This window comes from Erythrolamprus reginae, chromosome 1, assembly GCF_031021105.1.
Source record: "Erythrolamprus reginae isolate rEryReg1 chromosome 1, rEryReg1.hap1, whole genome shotgun sequence".
NCBI lineage: Eukaryota > Metazoa > Chordata > Lepidosauria > Squamata > Dipsadidae > Erythrolamprus > Erythrolamprus reginae.
The window spans coordinates 223,489,344-223,505,412 of NC_091950.1; the positions used below are offsets into that span (position 1 = coordinate 223,489,344).

Below are 16,069 nucleotides of genomic sequence, written 5' to 3' on the forward strand. Positions count from 1 at the left end.
GGCAGACGTGAGGTATCATCCCGTTTATTTAAACAAAAAGATCTTTTTTCAATTTCAATAGCTTCTAGAGAGATTCTTTTATATAAATTCTCTGTTTTGTGGAGTAATTTAGTTTTTTCAAAGTCAATTTCGTGCCCTGTTCTTTTAATGTGCTGGACAAGGGAGGAGGTCTTCTCCTGTTTCTTGACTGCATTCATATGTTCTGCCATGCGCTGGCTCACTCTTCGGTTAGTTTATCCCTTGCAAAACATGTGCAGCCACATACATTGGACAAACTAACCGAAGAGTGAGCCAGCGCATGGCAGAACATATGAATGCAGTCAAGAAACAGGAGAAGACCTCCTCCCTTGTCCAGCACATTAAAAGAACAGGGCACGAAATTGACTTTGAAAAAACTAAATTACTCCACAAAACAGAGAATTTATATAAAAGAATCTCTCTAGAAGCTATTGAAATTGAAAAAAGATCTTTTTGTTTAAATAAACGGGATGATACCTCACGTCTGCCAGAGATTTGGAAACCAGCCTTAAACAAAATAAAAACTTCATTATAATCAATATGTCAATCCTTTAATTATTATGATTTTAGAATTTTATATTTGGAAATCAGACTTAAACAAAACACTTCATAATCTTCATACCATTCCTTCTATAACCATGATTACACCAACCAATCAGATCACGGAAGCATAGTCACCCAATCTATTTGCTACATTCAAAGCAAATCTCCACCCCCACACTACATGCTAAGAAGGAATGTCAGTTGCTAATATTCATTTGCAAAAACACAGAGATTGGAACTCCAGCCTGATGATGGTAAATGTGATTTTACCGAAACGTCGCATAGACATGCAAAACATTACACAGGGCAAAACCCGAACTCAGAACAATCTACATATATATATATATATATATATATATATATATATATATATATATATATATATATATATGTATGTAGATTGTTCTGAGTTCGGGTTTTGCCCTGTGTAATATTTTGCATGTCTATGCGACGTTTCGGCGAAATCACATTCACCATCATCAGGCTGAAGTTCCAATCTTTGTGTTGTTGTAAATGGAATGTTAGCAACTGTCATTTCTTCCTAGTATATAGTGTGGGGGTGGAGATTTGTTTTGAATGTAGCAAATAGATTGGGTGATTATGTTTCAGTGATCTGATTGGTTGGTGTAATCATAATTATTAGAAGGAATGACATGGAGATTTTTATGAAGTGTTTTGTTTAAGGCTGATTTCCAAATATAAAATTCTAAAATCATAATTATTAGAAGGATTGACATGCTGATTATTATGAAGTGTTTTTTTTGTTTAAGGCTGGTTTCCAAATTTCTGGTAGGCGGGACGTGTCATCTCTTTTATTTATGCAAAGGGGTCTCCTCTCAATTTCTATAGCTTCTAGAGAAATTCTTCTATATAAATTCTCTGTTTTGTGGAGTAATTTAGTTTTTTCAAAGTCAATTTCGTGCCCTGTTTTTTTTAATGTGCTGGACAAGGGAGGAGGTCTTTTCTTCTTTTTTGACTGCATTCACATGTTCTGCTATGCGTTGGCTCACTCTTCTGTTAGTTTGTCCAATGTATGTGGCTGCACATGTTTTGCAAGGGATTTCATAGATTCCTTGGTATTCCAATTGGATTTTATCTTTGGGGCTCCTTAGGATATTAGATATTTTTTGGTTAGTGCAAAATGAAGTTTTGATGTTATGTTTGTGCAGAATTTTACTAATTTTATCCGTGGTGCCTTTGATGTAAGGAAGGATGGTGGTGCCATTGTCCTGTTCTTGATCTTGTTTTTTGGGGGGTGTCTCTTTTTTGATTAGGTTTGTTATTGTTTTCTCTTTGAATCCATTAGAAATTAATACATCTTTGAGTTTGTTCAATTCAGTTTTTAAGTGCTCATGGTCAGCTAAGCGTTTGGTTCTGGTGATGAGAGTTTTGGCCACTGAGGTGATTTGTGCGGGGTGGTGGTGTGAGTGTGCATTTAGATAACGGTTGGTATGGGTTTTCTTTTGGTAGATAGTATGTCCTAGGCTGCCATTGGGTTTTTTATAGACCAGTACATCTAGAAAGGGAAGTTGATCATTGATTTCTGTTTCCATGGTAAACTGTATTTTGGGGTGTAGGCTGTTGAGATGTGTGAGGAAATTGTCTAGTTTTTCTTTACCATGTGGCCAAATTACAAAGGTATCATCAACATATCTCAGCCAAAGTTTGGGTTTGTATTTGGCTTGCTCTAATGCATTATTTTCGAAATATTCCATATAGAGGTTGGCTATGACAGGTGATAGAGGTGATCCCATGGGGGCTCCCTCTATCTGTTTATATCTTTGTTCATTATAGATGAAGTATGTATTGGTCAGGCAGTGGTTGGTAAGGTCTAGGATATATTTGGGGGGTTTGTGTTTGTCCTGGATAGCTGTCAAGGCTTCTTTAATAGGTATTTGTGTGAACAGGGACACGACATCAAAACTTACAAGTAGGTCATTGGGTTGTAGGTTTTGTTTTTTGATTATTTGTATAAAGTGGAATGAATTTTGAACATATGAGGTAATAGTTTCTGTATATGGTTGAAGGTATTTGGCTAAAAATTTGGCAAGGTTTTGTAGAGGGGAGCCTATAGAACTGACTATTGGCCTGAGAGGTATTCCTTCCTTGTGTATTTTTGGAAGGCCATAGAGTTTTGGACATATGGAAGATTTTTCTCTGGGGATGATTTTTTGCTGGATTTCTTCGCTGATGGGAGAGGCCTTGATTTTAGATTTGGTGGTTTTTTCTAGGTAGGTGGTAGGATCTGTGCTTAGGAGTTTGTAGGCCGGGTTTTGTAGTAGAGTTGTCATTTTTTCTTTGTAGTCTGCTGTTTTCATCACTATAGTGGAGTTTCCTTTATCGGCTGGGAGGATTATTATTTCCTGGTTTTTCTTCAGATTGATAAGTGCATCTCTTTCTTCCTGTTGTATGTTGCTTTTAGGAGGTTTACTTATTTTAGGAGGTTTATTTATTTATTTAGGACATCAAATTTTTCAACTGCAAATTTCCAAACATTAGGGGTGCTCAACTGTGACATGCTTTGGGGATTGTAAAGATATTTTGGCTACTTCAATATAATTTAGATATCAAATGTCCGGTTTGGCGTTGTGGTGACATGGTTAGAGATAGCAGGGCTCCAGGAATCTCAGCCAATTCTTCTCCGATAGGAGGCCCTAAGGATCACCCTGGAGGGGTGATAAAGAAAGGAGGGATTCCTTGTTGATCGTGGGAGACTAGTGACTCTCCCATTGGATCCAAAGTGCCCTCTTAATCACAGAGAAGAGAGACAGCCATTATGGCCAGAACGAAGCAAGGGCAACCAAAAAAGAAATGAACTGGAGCTGTGTGTGAACAGAGCATTGGAACTAGGTAAAACAATTTTCTATTTCCTTGTTAGAGACCCACTTATATTAAACAATAAATTGAATTATCCATAGTGCAGAAAGCAGTGAATTGTTACACAGAGATAAATCATAGACCCAAACAAGAAATGAAAATTTAATGAAATAAGTTAATATAATTAGTATGCATAAGTAAATATTAGAAGTAAAAAACACTATTATATGTGCTTAAAAATAAAGAATAAGAGATGATTGATAGATACATAATATTTTTAAATATAGGAATTGTTGCATTAGGGCACTAACCTTTTCTGGACCGAGTGCCCAAAGCCCACTTGTGCAAATGCTCACACTTGAACCCCCAAAATACTGTGTGCACCTTGCCCTTGCATGAATGTGCTCCCCTGCAAATGGCATATTCCCCGCACACCCAACCCCCACGCATGCGTCTCCCTCACATGCGGCCCATTCCCATGCATGTACGACAGAGATCCAAAAGACTAGTTGCCTGGCAAGAGGTGCACAAATCTGCAGTATAGCTGAACTGGGATGATGGTTCGCATGCCCACAGAGAGGACACTTGGTGGCACCTCTGGCATGTATGCCATAGGTACGCCATCATGTATTAGGGGATAGAATTAAAAGACAGAAAGTGGGAATTGGGAAAACACTACTATGTATACTGCTACAAAATATAATACATTATGAATAGAATGCATATGCAAATCTTAGAAATTGAAAGACTGTTATTATGTATATCTAGATAATACTATTATTGCTATATATGTATGTATGTATGTATGTATGTATGTATGTATGTATGTATGTATGTATGTATGTGTATAGGTATGTGTACATGTAAATAAATGTGTGTATTGATGAGATCCTGTGGCCTAGAGGCTACAGGTTCAAATCCCAGTGAGGGTATGGCTAGCTGATAAGAGAAAACAACCTCGAAATAGATCTATACTAGTCTCCTTTCATTTTCAATTCAGCAAAAATATGTTACACATATAGAATATATCGTAGTTTTCGGTGTATAAGATGCACCTTTTTCCTCTCTAAAATAAGCTGATAATTAGGATGTGTCTTATACTCTGAATGTAGCTTTCCCCCCCCCAGCCCTAACTAGCTGCTAATGATCTTCCCAGTTCTTACCTTGCAGGCTCTTTCATTGTTTCTCTCTGCGAAGAATGTTTTCCAAACCCTATGTCTTTGCAGGTTTGTTTGGTTTTTTTCATTACTCCAACTTGCTCTGCGTAAGTTTCTTTCAGCCCTAACCAATTGCTAACAATGTTCCCAGCTTTTACTGGCTTGCAAGCTCTTTCATTGTTAATCTCTGCGAAGAATGTATTCCAAACCCTGCTTCGAATGTTTGTTTCCAGCCCTAACCAGGTGCTAATAATGTTCCCAGCTCTTACCTGCTTGCAAACTCTTTCACTATTACTCTCTGCAAAGAAGAATGTTTTCCAAGCCTTAAATCTTTGCAGGGCTTTTTCCATTGCTTTACTTGCTCAGACTGTTTCTTTCCAAGTGCTAATGATGTTTCCAGCTCTTTCATTGTTCCTCTCTCAGAATAAAATTTTTTAAGCCCTTAACCAGGGGATAAAATAATGTGTTGAAGCTGACCAGACTAAAGATGCTAGCCAGATGAATACCTGGTAAGCAGATTCTTTCCCTTATGTTCCTCCTCAAAAACTAAGGTGCGTCTTATATTCCGATGTGTCTTATACTCCGAAAAATACGGTAGTTTGTTTGGCTATGAAAAAATTAACTGCCTTGGATATGGCTCTGGATTGGGTGGAGAGGCAAAAGGAAGCATTAGGCTCCTCCCATATTTGGGTATGCCAGAGTGATTAGACAGAAAAAATATATAATACTGTACTTCCCTGGTACAAAGCTGAAAGAATGAGATTCTGTGGCGTAGAGATTAATTCTCTGCCTTACAACGTAGAAGCTACAGGTTCAAATCCCAGTGAGGGTACGGCTAGCTGATGAGAGGAAACAACCTCGAAATAGATCTATACTAGTCTCCCTTCATTTTCAATTTAGCAAAAATATGTTACATATATGTATGTACATGTGTGTGTGTGTGTGTGTGTGATATTTTTAAGTAGCAAACTTAATGCATACATACTTTTTTAAAATTTTGAGATATCTTTGCATGAACTAGTTCTAGTTTCATATACTTGCCGAATCTTGAAGCATAGTCTGGCCGTGGTACCAAAATTATTTTCTTATAAACTTTGCAGAAGGGTTTGATGTCTGCATCAAATGGCCGGTTAGTGGTTCCAATGATTAAAATTCGATCTTCAATTTTTAAAGTTTTCAAAATTTTGGGAAGTTGTTTTTTCAAACGTTTAGGTTCCATCTTCCGGAACAAAAACAAATATATACAGTCTTAAATTTGGTCAAGCATGATATACAGGATTTTTATTTGGAGCTATCCATTCCAAGAAAACTTACTAGATTTCACAGTCACAAAGGAAATATGCAATGGTAGATTACTCTTGAATAAATGTTATTTGTGTAAATCAAGCTAAGCAATATATTTAACAATACACACACATGATGTGTGTATTATAGGATGGATTGTCAGGCTCATGTTATAAATGTTTTGAGGATCAACCACTTCAGAAAATGATGGGTTTTCTTTTTTGGAAGACGCAGTGCCAGAGTTGTGGAAAGAGGCAAAACTGCAAACAAAGGAAACCTTAACTTTTAGATTTTACTTCTACTATATATGTATACATAAATTGAATTTGCATTTAAATTTTCATTTATACAACAGCACGAAGCTTGAAACTTTAGCCTGATGATGGTGAATGTGATTTCACCGAAACGTCGCATAGACATGCAAAATATTACACAGGGCAAAACCCGAACTCAGAACTATATATATATATATATATATATATATATATATATATATATATATATATATATATATATATATATATGTAGATTGTTCTGAGTTCGGGTTTTGCCCTGTGTAATGTTTTGCATGTCTATGCGACGTTTCGGCGAAATCACATTCACCATCATCAGGCTGGAGTTCCAATCTTTGTGTTTTTGCAAATGAATATTAGCAACTGACATTTCTTCTTAGCATGTAGTGTGGGGGTGGAGATTTGCTTTGAATGTAGCAAATAGATTGGGTGACTATGCGGAAGCATAGTCACCCAATCTATTTGCTACATTCAAAGCAAATCTCCACCCCCACACTACATGCTAAGAAGAAATGTCAGTTGCTAATATTCATTTGCAAAAACACAAAGATTGGAACTCCAGCCTGATGATGGTGAATGTGATTTCGCCGAAACGTTGCATAGACATGCAAAACATTACACAGGGCAAAACCCGAACTCAGAACAATCTACATACATATACCCGTGAAAATTTACGAAAACAAATATATATATATATATTTGTTTGTTTTCGTAAATTTTCACGGGTATATGTATGTAGATTGTTCTGAGTTCGGGTTTTGCCCTGTGTAATGTTTTGCATGTCTATGCGACGTTTCGGCGAAATCACATTCACCATCTTCAGGCTGAAGTTCCAATCTTTGTGTTGTTGTAAATGGAAATTTCCATTTCCATTTCCATTTACAACAAATGGAAATTTCCATTTACAACAACACAAAGATTGGAACTTCAGCCTGAAGATGGTGAATGTGATTTCGCCGAAACGTCGATCACCGGAACATAGAAACTTTAATAAAACCACTTAGCTTTCGTTAGCGTGCTGCTAACTTCGTCAGAGTATTAAAATGCCATGGGAGACAATCACCTTTATAAAGCATTATTCAGACCTAAGACGAGGGCATGGGCAAAAAAATTGCAAGAGCAGACATGTACCACTATAGAAAGTAACAACGATAATGGGGGGGAAAAAGTAATACCAAATACCTCCAAAGTATTGCCTCGTAACTCCACCTCCTCCCTTGGGGAGGGAAAGAGGCAACAGACACGAGTAAAAGCGGTAGATCCCCCTTTAGCCAGCATGAGCAAGCCCACAATTAGGCTTGCCGCAGAGGGGAGGGAAGGGTGTGGCCCTATGACGCGGGTAATGAGCAGACTGAATAATGCTTTATAAAGGTGATTGTCTCCCATGGCATTTTAATACTCTGACGAAGTTAGCAGCACGCTAACGAAAGCTAAGTGGTTTTATTAAAGTTTCTATGTTCCGGTGATCGAGATGGCTGCTGCCTCATCATTTACATATATATATATATATATATATATATATATATATATATATATATATATATATATATGTCACATGTTTAAGCTGAATTTGAAAATTAAGGCAACGGGGAAACCCCATCTTCGGCTCCTCGCTGCTGCCGCGCTGCAGAGCAGATCAGCTGTTGGGCGGCCGAAGGAACCTTCCCTGGGTCTTCCTGCTGCCCAGGCAAAGGGGAAACCCCAAGATCGCTTGCCACTTGCCCGTTCGCCCACCCGCCCGGCTGCTCGCTTGCCCATTCGCCCGCCCGCCTGGCCGCTCCGCTTGCCCGTTCGCCCACCCGCCTGGCCGCTTCGCTTGCCCGTTCGCTTGCCCGTTTGCCCGCCCAGCCGCTTCGCTTGCCCGTTCGCTTGCCCGTTCGCCCGCCCGGCCGCTTTGCTTGCCCGTTCGCCCGCCCGGCCGCTCGCTTGCCCGTTCGCTCGCCCGGCCGGCCGCTCCGCTTGCCCGTTCGCCCGCCTGCCCGGCCGCTCCGCTTGCCCGTTCGCCCGCCCGCCCGGCCGCTCCGCTTGCCCGTTCGCCCGCCCGCCCGGCCGCTTCGCTTACCCGTTCGCCCGCCCGTTCGCTCGCTTGCCCGTTCGCCCGCCCAGCCGCTCGCTTGCCCGTTCACCTGCCCGCCCGGCCGCTCCGCTTGCCCGTTCGTCCCGCCCGCCCGGCCGCTCCGCTTGCCCGTTCGCCCACCCGCCCGGCTGCTCGCTTGCCCGTTCACCCGCCCGGCCGCTCCGCTTGCCCGTTCACCCGCCCGCCCGGCTGCTCGCTTGCCGCTCGAGAGCAAGAGGGGGAGAGATAGAGAAAGAGAGAGAAGGAAAGAAAGAGATGAGAGAGGGAGGAAGAGAGTGTGAGAGGAAGAAGCAAGATAGAGAAAGAGAGAGAGAAAGAAAGATGAGAAAGGAAGGGAGTGACGTCATCGGGTGGAAAAATCGCGATATAGCGTTTTGCAAAGATCGAGATCGCGTAACTCGGGGGATCACTGTATATATATATATATTTGTTTGTTTTCGTAGATTTTCACGGGTACAGGTATGACGGTCTTGGTATATTCGGGTTTCTTCCCATGTAGGATTTAGACATTGCTGGCAACGTTTCGACGAGGTCCCACTCATCATCTTCAGGCTGGTACTTCTGTCCTTGTTCTAGGGCGAACACAGCGAGAGCTGAGGTGCCTTCTTTCTGTAAATACTGGTGGCTGGGTGTGGTTTGATGGCTCAGCAATTGCCTGCTGTGTAGAAACTTCCTGGTGAGTCAGTGGGGTAACACCTGGGGTGGTTGATTTAACTGAGGTATACTGATTAGTTAATGATTGTGAATTAGGGGTGATATCCTGAGTAGTTGGAGCTTGCAGGCTACTTGGTTGTTTTTCAGAGGGCCAGAATATTCCGGTCTTGCTGGGAAGAGGAATATATGGCGGGAGACACGGGACTAGCCGTTCTGGAGGAAGAAGGGATCGCTGCCTAATAGCGATCCCCTGTTCCGGTCCTGTGAGCTCAACCCGGGGTACTGGTGACAAGTGTAATCTGGGCCCTGGGCTCAAGCTGCTGCTACTCAATGCCAGATCGGTTGTAAACAAAGCTCTCCTCATCCGGGATTTGATCCTGGATGAGGAGGCCGATCTGGCATGTGTGACCGAAACCTGGCTGGGCCCAGAAGGAGGAGTTCCTCTCTCGGAAATATGCCCAGCTGGGTTTCGGGTATGGCATCAGCCGCGATCCCAGGGAAGGGGGGGAGGAGTGGCTATTGTAGCCAAGGAGAACCTTTGCCTGCGTGGACTCATTGCCCCTGAGATTGTGGGTTATGAGTCCCTTCTTGTAAAGTTGGACTTAGGGGTTCAGGTGGGCTTGTTACTCACGTACCTGCCTCCCAGCTATGTGTCAACAGCTCTGCCTGTGCTGCTCGAGGAGGTGGCCGGGCTGGCGGTGGAGTTCCCCGGACTTATTGTCCTGGGGGACTTCAATCTACCGTCACTCGGCAGTTCCTTTGGACTGGCACAGGAGTTCATGGCCACCATGACAACAATGGACCTGACCCAAGTAGTTTAGGGTCCGACTAATGAGGGGGGACACACACCCAACATGGTATTCCTCTCGGGGCAATTGAGTAATGGTCTGAGACTAAGGGGCTTAAAAACATTGCCTTTGTCATGGTCAGACCATTTTCTACTGTGGCTTGATTTCCTGGCTCTAATCCTCCCCCACAGGGAGGCGGAACCAATTAGGTTGTTCCGCCCCAGATGCCTGATGGATCCAGAGGGTTTTCAGAGGGCGCTTGGGGTTCTACCAGATTCATTAGTCCATAGCTCGGCAGAGTCTCTGGCTGAGGTCTGGAACAAGGCTGCAGCGGAGGCTCTTGACCGAATTGCGCCACTGCGACCTCTCTGTGGCACTAGACCCCGTAGAACTCCATGGTTCAACGAGGAGCTCCGGGAGTTGAAACGCCAGAGAAGCGATGGAGGAAGAGTAAGTCCGAATCTGATCGAACACTTGTAAGAGCTTTTATTAAGACCTACAAAGTGGCGCTCAAGGTGGCAAGATGCACGTACCATGCCGCCTTGATTGCATCAGCGGAATCCCGCCCGGCCGCTCTATTTAGGGTGACCTGCTCCTTTCTAAATCAGAGGGGAGTTGGGGAGCCCTTGCAGGGCAGTGCCGAGGAATTTAACTTGTTTTTCGCTGATAAAGTCGCTCAGATCCAGGCGGATCTCGACTCCAATTGCATAGCAGTATCAACTGACAACGAGTCAGTTGAGGTGACTGGGGCTAAACGTCTTTGTCCATCCGTCTGGGAGGAGTTTGACTTGGTGACACCTGATGAAGTGGACAAGGCCACCTGTTTACTGGATCCATGTCCCTCTTGGTTGGTTTTGGCCCGCCGAGAGGTGACACGGAGCTGGGTCCAGGAGATTGTCAACACCTCCTTGGGGAGGGGATCCTTTCTGGCTCCTTATAAGGAGGCACTTGTGCGCCCCCTCCTCAAGAAGCCTTCCCTGGACCCAGCCGTGCTTAATAACTATCGTCCAGTCTCCAACCTTCCCTTTATGGGGAAGGTTGTTGAGAAGGTGGTGGCGCTCCAACTCTAGCGGTCCTTGGAAGAAGCCGATTATCTATGCCCTCAGCAGTCTGGTTTCAGGCCCGGTTACAGCACGGAAACTGCTTTGGTCACATTGATGGATGATCTCTGGCGGGCCCAGGACAGGGGCTTGTCCTCTGTCCTGGTGCTTCTTGACCTCTCAGCGGCTTTCGATACCATCGACCACGGTATCCTTCTGCGCCGGCTGGAGGGATTGGGAGTGGGAGGCACTGTTCTTCAGTGGTTCTCCTCCTACCTCTCCGGTCGGTCGCAGTCAGTGTTAGTGGGGGGTCAGAAGTCGACCTCTATGTTTCTCCCTTGTGGGGTGCCTCAGGGGTCGGTCCTCTCCCTCCTGCTATTTAATATCTACATGAAACCGCTGGGTGAGATCATCCAAGGGCATGGGGTGAGGTATCATCAATATGCGGATGATACCCAGTTGTACATCTCCACCCCATGTCCATTCAAGGAAGCAGTGGAAGTGATGTGCCAGTGCCTGGAGGCTGTTGAGGTCTGGATGGGTGTCAACAAGCTCAAACTCAATCCAGACAAGATGGAGTGGCTATGGGTTTTGCCTCCCAAGGACAATTCCATCTGTCTGTCCATTACCCTGGGGGGGGGGAATTATTGACCCCATCAGAGAGGGTTCGCAACTTGGGCGTCCTCCTCAATCCACAGCTAACATTGGAACACCATCTTTCGGCTGTGGCGAGGAGGGCGTATGCCCAGGTTCGCCTGGTGCACCAGTTGCGGCCCTATTTGGATAGGGAGTGAGAGAATTATCTTTAGAATCTAGGCATCTAAGGCCTAGATAGATACACAACACTCTTATTAGAGTACTAAACTTCCGACCTTTTGGACAGCGGACCTTGCCAGGAAAGCAAGAATGTACAAAAACATGTTTACATCCTGTATCAAGATGAAGAAATCCTAATTTTTAGGCCAAGAAACATTCATACAAACAGGACAATAACTTGATGGATTAATCTAGAGAGTTCCGAGGAACTATGATGAAATTGGATGCAAGACAACCCCATATATGGACAGGAGGAAGGGGGTGTAAGCCAGACATTAAAATACTATAAAAGATGGTTCTTGAAATTAGGTACTTTACCTTTTGAGGTACACGGGGAAAAATACCTGTGACTTCAATTGGTCCTGGTGTGATATTATCACATTGGCATTTTTGGGATATTTATGTTATGTTTGATATATGTTATGTCTGATAAATGTTTCTATGATATATATATCATGTGGTTAATAAAGATTTTTAGCTTTTATTCTCATGGTCTGGGGATTTTTTCTTACAATTGGTGCCCAACGTGGGGCTCGAGAACTTTTTTCCTGGCTGGAGGACGGGAGAAACCTGGCAGGGCGCCCTTACTGGAGTTTTTTCCAGTGGCTGGTTTTCTCTTGCTTCCATGTCCAGGAATTAGCTTCTTTTCGAACTGAGAGGCCAAGAGAATAAGAGGTTTCCCGGGAAAGGTTGCAGCTGCCGGCGAAAAGCAAGCATCCTTGGTGAGTAAAGGTGGCCAAGGGGTCTGATCCTGGGTTGGTGATATGTAGTGGCATGATTGAATACATGTGGGCACGCAGAGCATGTGAGAGAAATGTCTCTATATTTGTGCTGGGTTCTTGTGCACAAGAACTAATTTAAAACACATGTTGGGTGGTGACACCATTGAGTAAAAGTTTTAAAGGGATCGGAGTAGATATTTACATAGTTGAATATCGGCTTGCTTATGTTTCACTTCAGGGTGAACGTCTATGACATAATGAAACAGGGGTTTTATTATGGAACATAAATATGGGTGTTGACTTTAAACTTAGGACATAGCATATGCTAGGAATGTGTTTCGTCTAATCAAAACTGACAGCGGATGCTGTGGTGGAGGTTTGTGTTTTGTTTTGTTTTTCTTCTTTCTTTTTCTTTCCCCCCTCTCTGACAAGGGATGTAGGCTGCTGGTACGTTGTACATTGAAGAGCGGAACGGTGCCTTTATGGGGTGATAGCAGCTGTGCTATGTAGTATTTTGTCCTTTTGCTGGTATGATTTAAGAAGGTGTAATACATATGGTTACAGTTAGATTGCTGTTAGAGCCAAAAGATTATTGCAGGTGGTGTAGGGAAGTCTAACTGAAATTCTTGAATTCTTGAGAAATAGAGCTTTTGATAAATGTGATTAATAATCAAAGATAGATGTTTCGGGTGAGCAGATGGTAAGTACTAGGGTTGTTTTTTGTTTGTTTGATGAATTGGAGTTGAGACTGTATGTGTAGGGTTTATAGTATTGCTTGTTTAAGACAAGGAATATGAGAATATGAGGCTGTCTTGAAGTTAAGTGGGTTGACAGGCTGTGTTTTCTTTTTGAGGAGGTAAGTTTATAATTGTTGAGGGGCTATTGTTGTTCCTGGGATTTTTTTTTGGTGCAGTAGATTTGGAGGAGAATTACTGTATTACAGCAGGCTTGGTTTATAAGCAGCTGGAGATGAGGGGATTTGTGGATATTTGTTATTTGAGAGAGTAGAGAATTTAAATATTGTATTGGGATAGATGGCATGTGTTTAATACACAGGCGAAAGGTTTGCAGTTCTGTGGCTGAGTTGTTAGGTTTATTTGTTATGTATATTAAGAGGTTGAGGATGAGAAAGAGTTATAAAGGTTTTTTTTTTATGGCTTTATGTGGCAGTTGGAGGGAATTCCGTGTTGGTGAATTCCAAAATTAGTGTATAGATGTGGGTATGAAAGAGGTTTCTTTCATGTATAGAAGTGTGTATGTTTCACATATGATGACCTGGAGTCCAATATTGAGGAAAATAACTGGCTATTTTCATGTTTTCTGATAGAAGTGTTTATCTTGGTTTGAATCAGAGAACTGAGATGGAATGTCAAGCCTACTAAGTTACTAGTAATTACTTATTAGGTTAAAGGAAAAGCTAACACTATATCTCTAAAACAACCTAGTCTAGATACATAGCAGGAATTAGATTTTCTTTAACAATTGCCTTGTATATTTGTTGGAGGTAATAGTCTCTTATTGTATGCCCATAAGAAATTGCTAGCTGGGATATTTTGGGGGATATCTTGAGGTTCCAGATGAGGGGAATCATATTTTATTTTTAAAAAGCTTTGATTATGAATTATGAATTGTACACCAATCTGATAAATGAAATTAAGTACTGGTAGGGAATCTTGTGCTGTTATGAAATGAAAATGTTTAATTGCTGCTGTGACAATCGTTGCTAGATTTTACAAATGCTCATAAGGAAGATAAACATTTTAGGAAGAAATTTCACTTGCTTTCTGGATTAAATCTGTGGCATCATTGAATACAGCTGAGAAGCTCGTGTAGATTTAGATAAATCGGTTCTGTGACAATAGATTTTTGCACTGTATGGTGACTTATTTCTGGATTTGGCTCTGTTTTAAGGGAAGAGAAAGTTGTTTATGAGTGTATGAATGTTGATTGTGTAACATTCTTTTCCTTTTATACATTATTTTCTCTCTGTGGTTTGTAATCTGAGAGAATGCAGGGAAGTGTAGTTGTTTTGTACAGCATGGTATAAGTGGCGTTTATACATATGTTTGGGATTGTGGTTCTGTGTTTTATATTATTTATTGATGAAGAAATACTTCTATGTAAAGACGGTTAGAAGATATGATGTGGGATGATACGTATGAGGATGCTGGAATGAAGCCAGCGATTACATAAGTGGAGCGGTTTGCCTGTTGTAAAAGGAGATTGTCATTTTTATGAGTTGGTAGAGAGCTGTTTGCTGAAGAAAGGGGGTTGGATTAGATGACCTTTGAGGTCCCTTCTAACTCTGGCTGTTATAATAGTAGTAGTGGTATTTGGGTTGTTTGTGGTAGTAAATGTTGGGTTAGCTATAGAATGTAATAAAAAGTGTGTAGCTACATTAGATAAACCTGTTGTGATTTAGAAGACAGGTAGTTTTGATAGTTTGGGATTGATGATTTCCTGTGGTGAAGGAAGGTGTTAGAGGCTGAAGGCATTTGAATGGATTAGAATAGACCCGTAGGGTGTCTGTTTATAGTATAATTTTGTTTAGCTGCTAGTAAGTAAAACGGGAAAGGTTTTGTGAAAGGGGGTGCTTTACAAATGTAACAAAATTGGATAGAAGGGATTTAACAAGCAGTGGTAGCAAACAATTTGTGTGATAAGTAGGGTTTTTTTACATGCTGTCTGAGAAAAATAAAGCTGAATGATCAGTGTGATTGATTATAAGAAATGCCTGTATAAGATATGGATTATTGAGAAAAGATGAGGTGCGGTAAAAGAGGCAGAAGGGAAGAAGAAGGACAACTAATAATTTAACTTAGTGTGAGAAATATGTTGGATATGTGCATGAAAGGATGCATAACTGTTTTCCATTCATTGTGAAAGAACGTTTGTTTTTGATTGAGTGTGAATGAGTGTATATACTATGATGAAATTGGATTCAAGACAACCCCATATATGGACAGGAGGAAGGGGGTGTAAGCCAGACATTAAAATACTATAAAAGATGGTTCTTGAAGTTAGGTACTTTACCTTTTGAGGTACATGGGGAAAAATACCTGTGACTTCAATTGGTCCTGGTGTGATATTATCACATTGGCATTTTTGGGATATTTATGTTATGTTTGATATATGTTATGTCTGATAAATGTTTCTATGATATATATATCATGTGGTTAATAAAGATTTTTAGCTTTTATTCTCATGGTCTGGGGATGTTTTCTTACAGGGAGTCATTGCTCACAGTCGCTCATGCCCTTATCACCTTGAGGTTCGACTACTGCAACGCTCTCTACATGGGGCTACCTTTGAAAAGTGTTCGGAAACTTCAGATCATGCAGAATGCGGCCGCGAGAGCTATCGTGGGGCTTCCTAGATTCACCCACGTTTCTACAACACGCCGTGGCCTGCACTGGCTGCCGATCGGTTTCCAGTCACAATTCAAAGTGTTGGTAATGACCTTTAAAGCCCTTCATGGCATTGGACCAGAATATCTCTGGAACCGTCTTCTACCGCGCGAATCCCAGCGGTCGATAAGGTCCCACAGAGTTGGCCTTCTCCAGGTCCCGTCGACCAAACAATGTCATTTGGCGGGCCCCAGGGGAAGAGCCTTCTCTGTGGTGGCCCTGGCCCTCTGGAATGAACTCCCCCTGGAGATTAGAATGGCCCCCACCCACCTTGTCTTTCGCAAGTTACTCAAGACCCACCTATATTGCCAGGCATGGGGGAATTAAGACATCTCCCCAGGCTTTCTTATATTTTACGTTTGTTATGTATGTGTTGTATGGTTTTTAAATTGTTGAGGTTTTTTTTAATGTAATTTTCTTATTAGATTTGTTCCATTGTTATACTGTTTTTAT

The 16,069-nt window shown here is 42.0% G+C and overlaps 1 protein-coding gene across 5 annotated transcripts in view; it reads right to left on the reverse strand.

The window, feature by feature from the left end:
* Positions 1–16,069, reverse strand: part of IQCA1 (IQ motif containing with AAA domain 1) — a 464,058-nt gene that overhangs the window by 29,945 nt on the left and 418,044 nt on the right. For 4 of the 5 annotated variants that reach the window (XM_070732268.1, XM_070732270.1, XM_070732271.1 and 1 more), the window contains one exon: positions 5,577–5,754. The exons of the other annotated variant lie outside the window; for it this stretch is intronic. In XM_070732268.1, the coding sequence (XP_070588369.1) occupies positions 5,577–5,754 (178 nt within the window). The remainder of the gene's footprint in view (positions 1–5,576; positions 5,755–16,069) is intronic. 5 annotated transcript variants of the gene reach the window in all.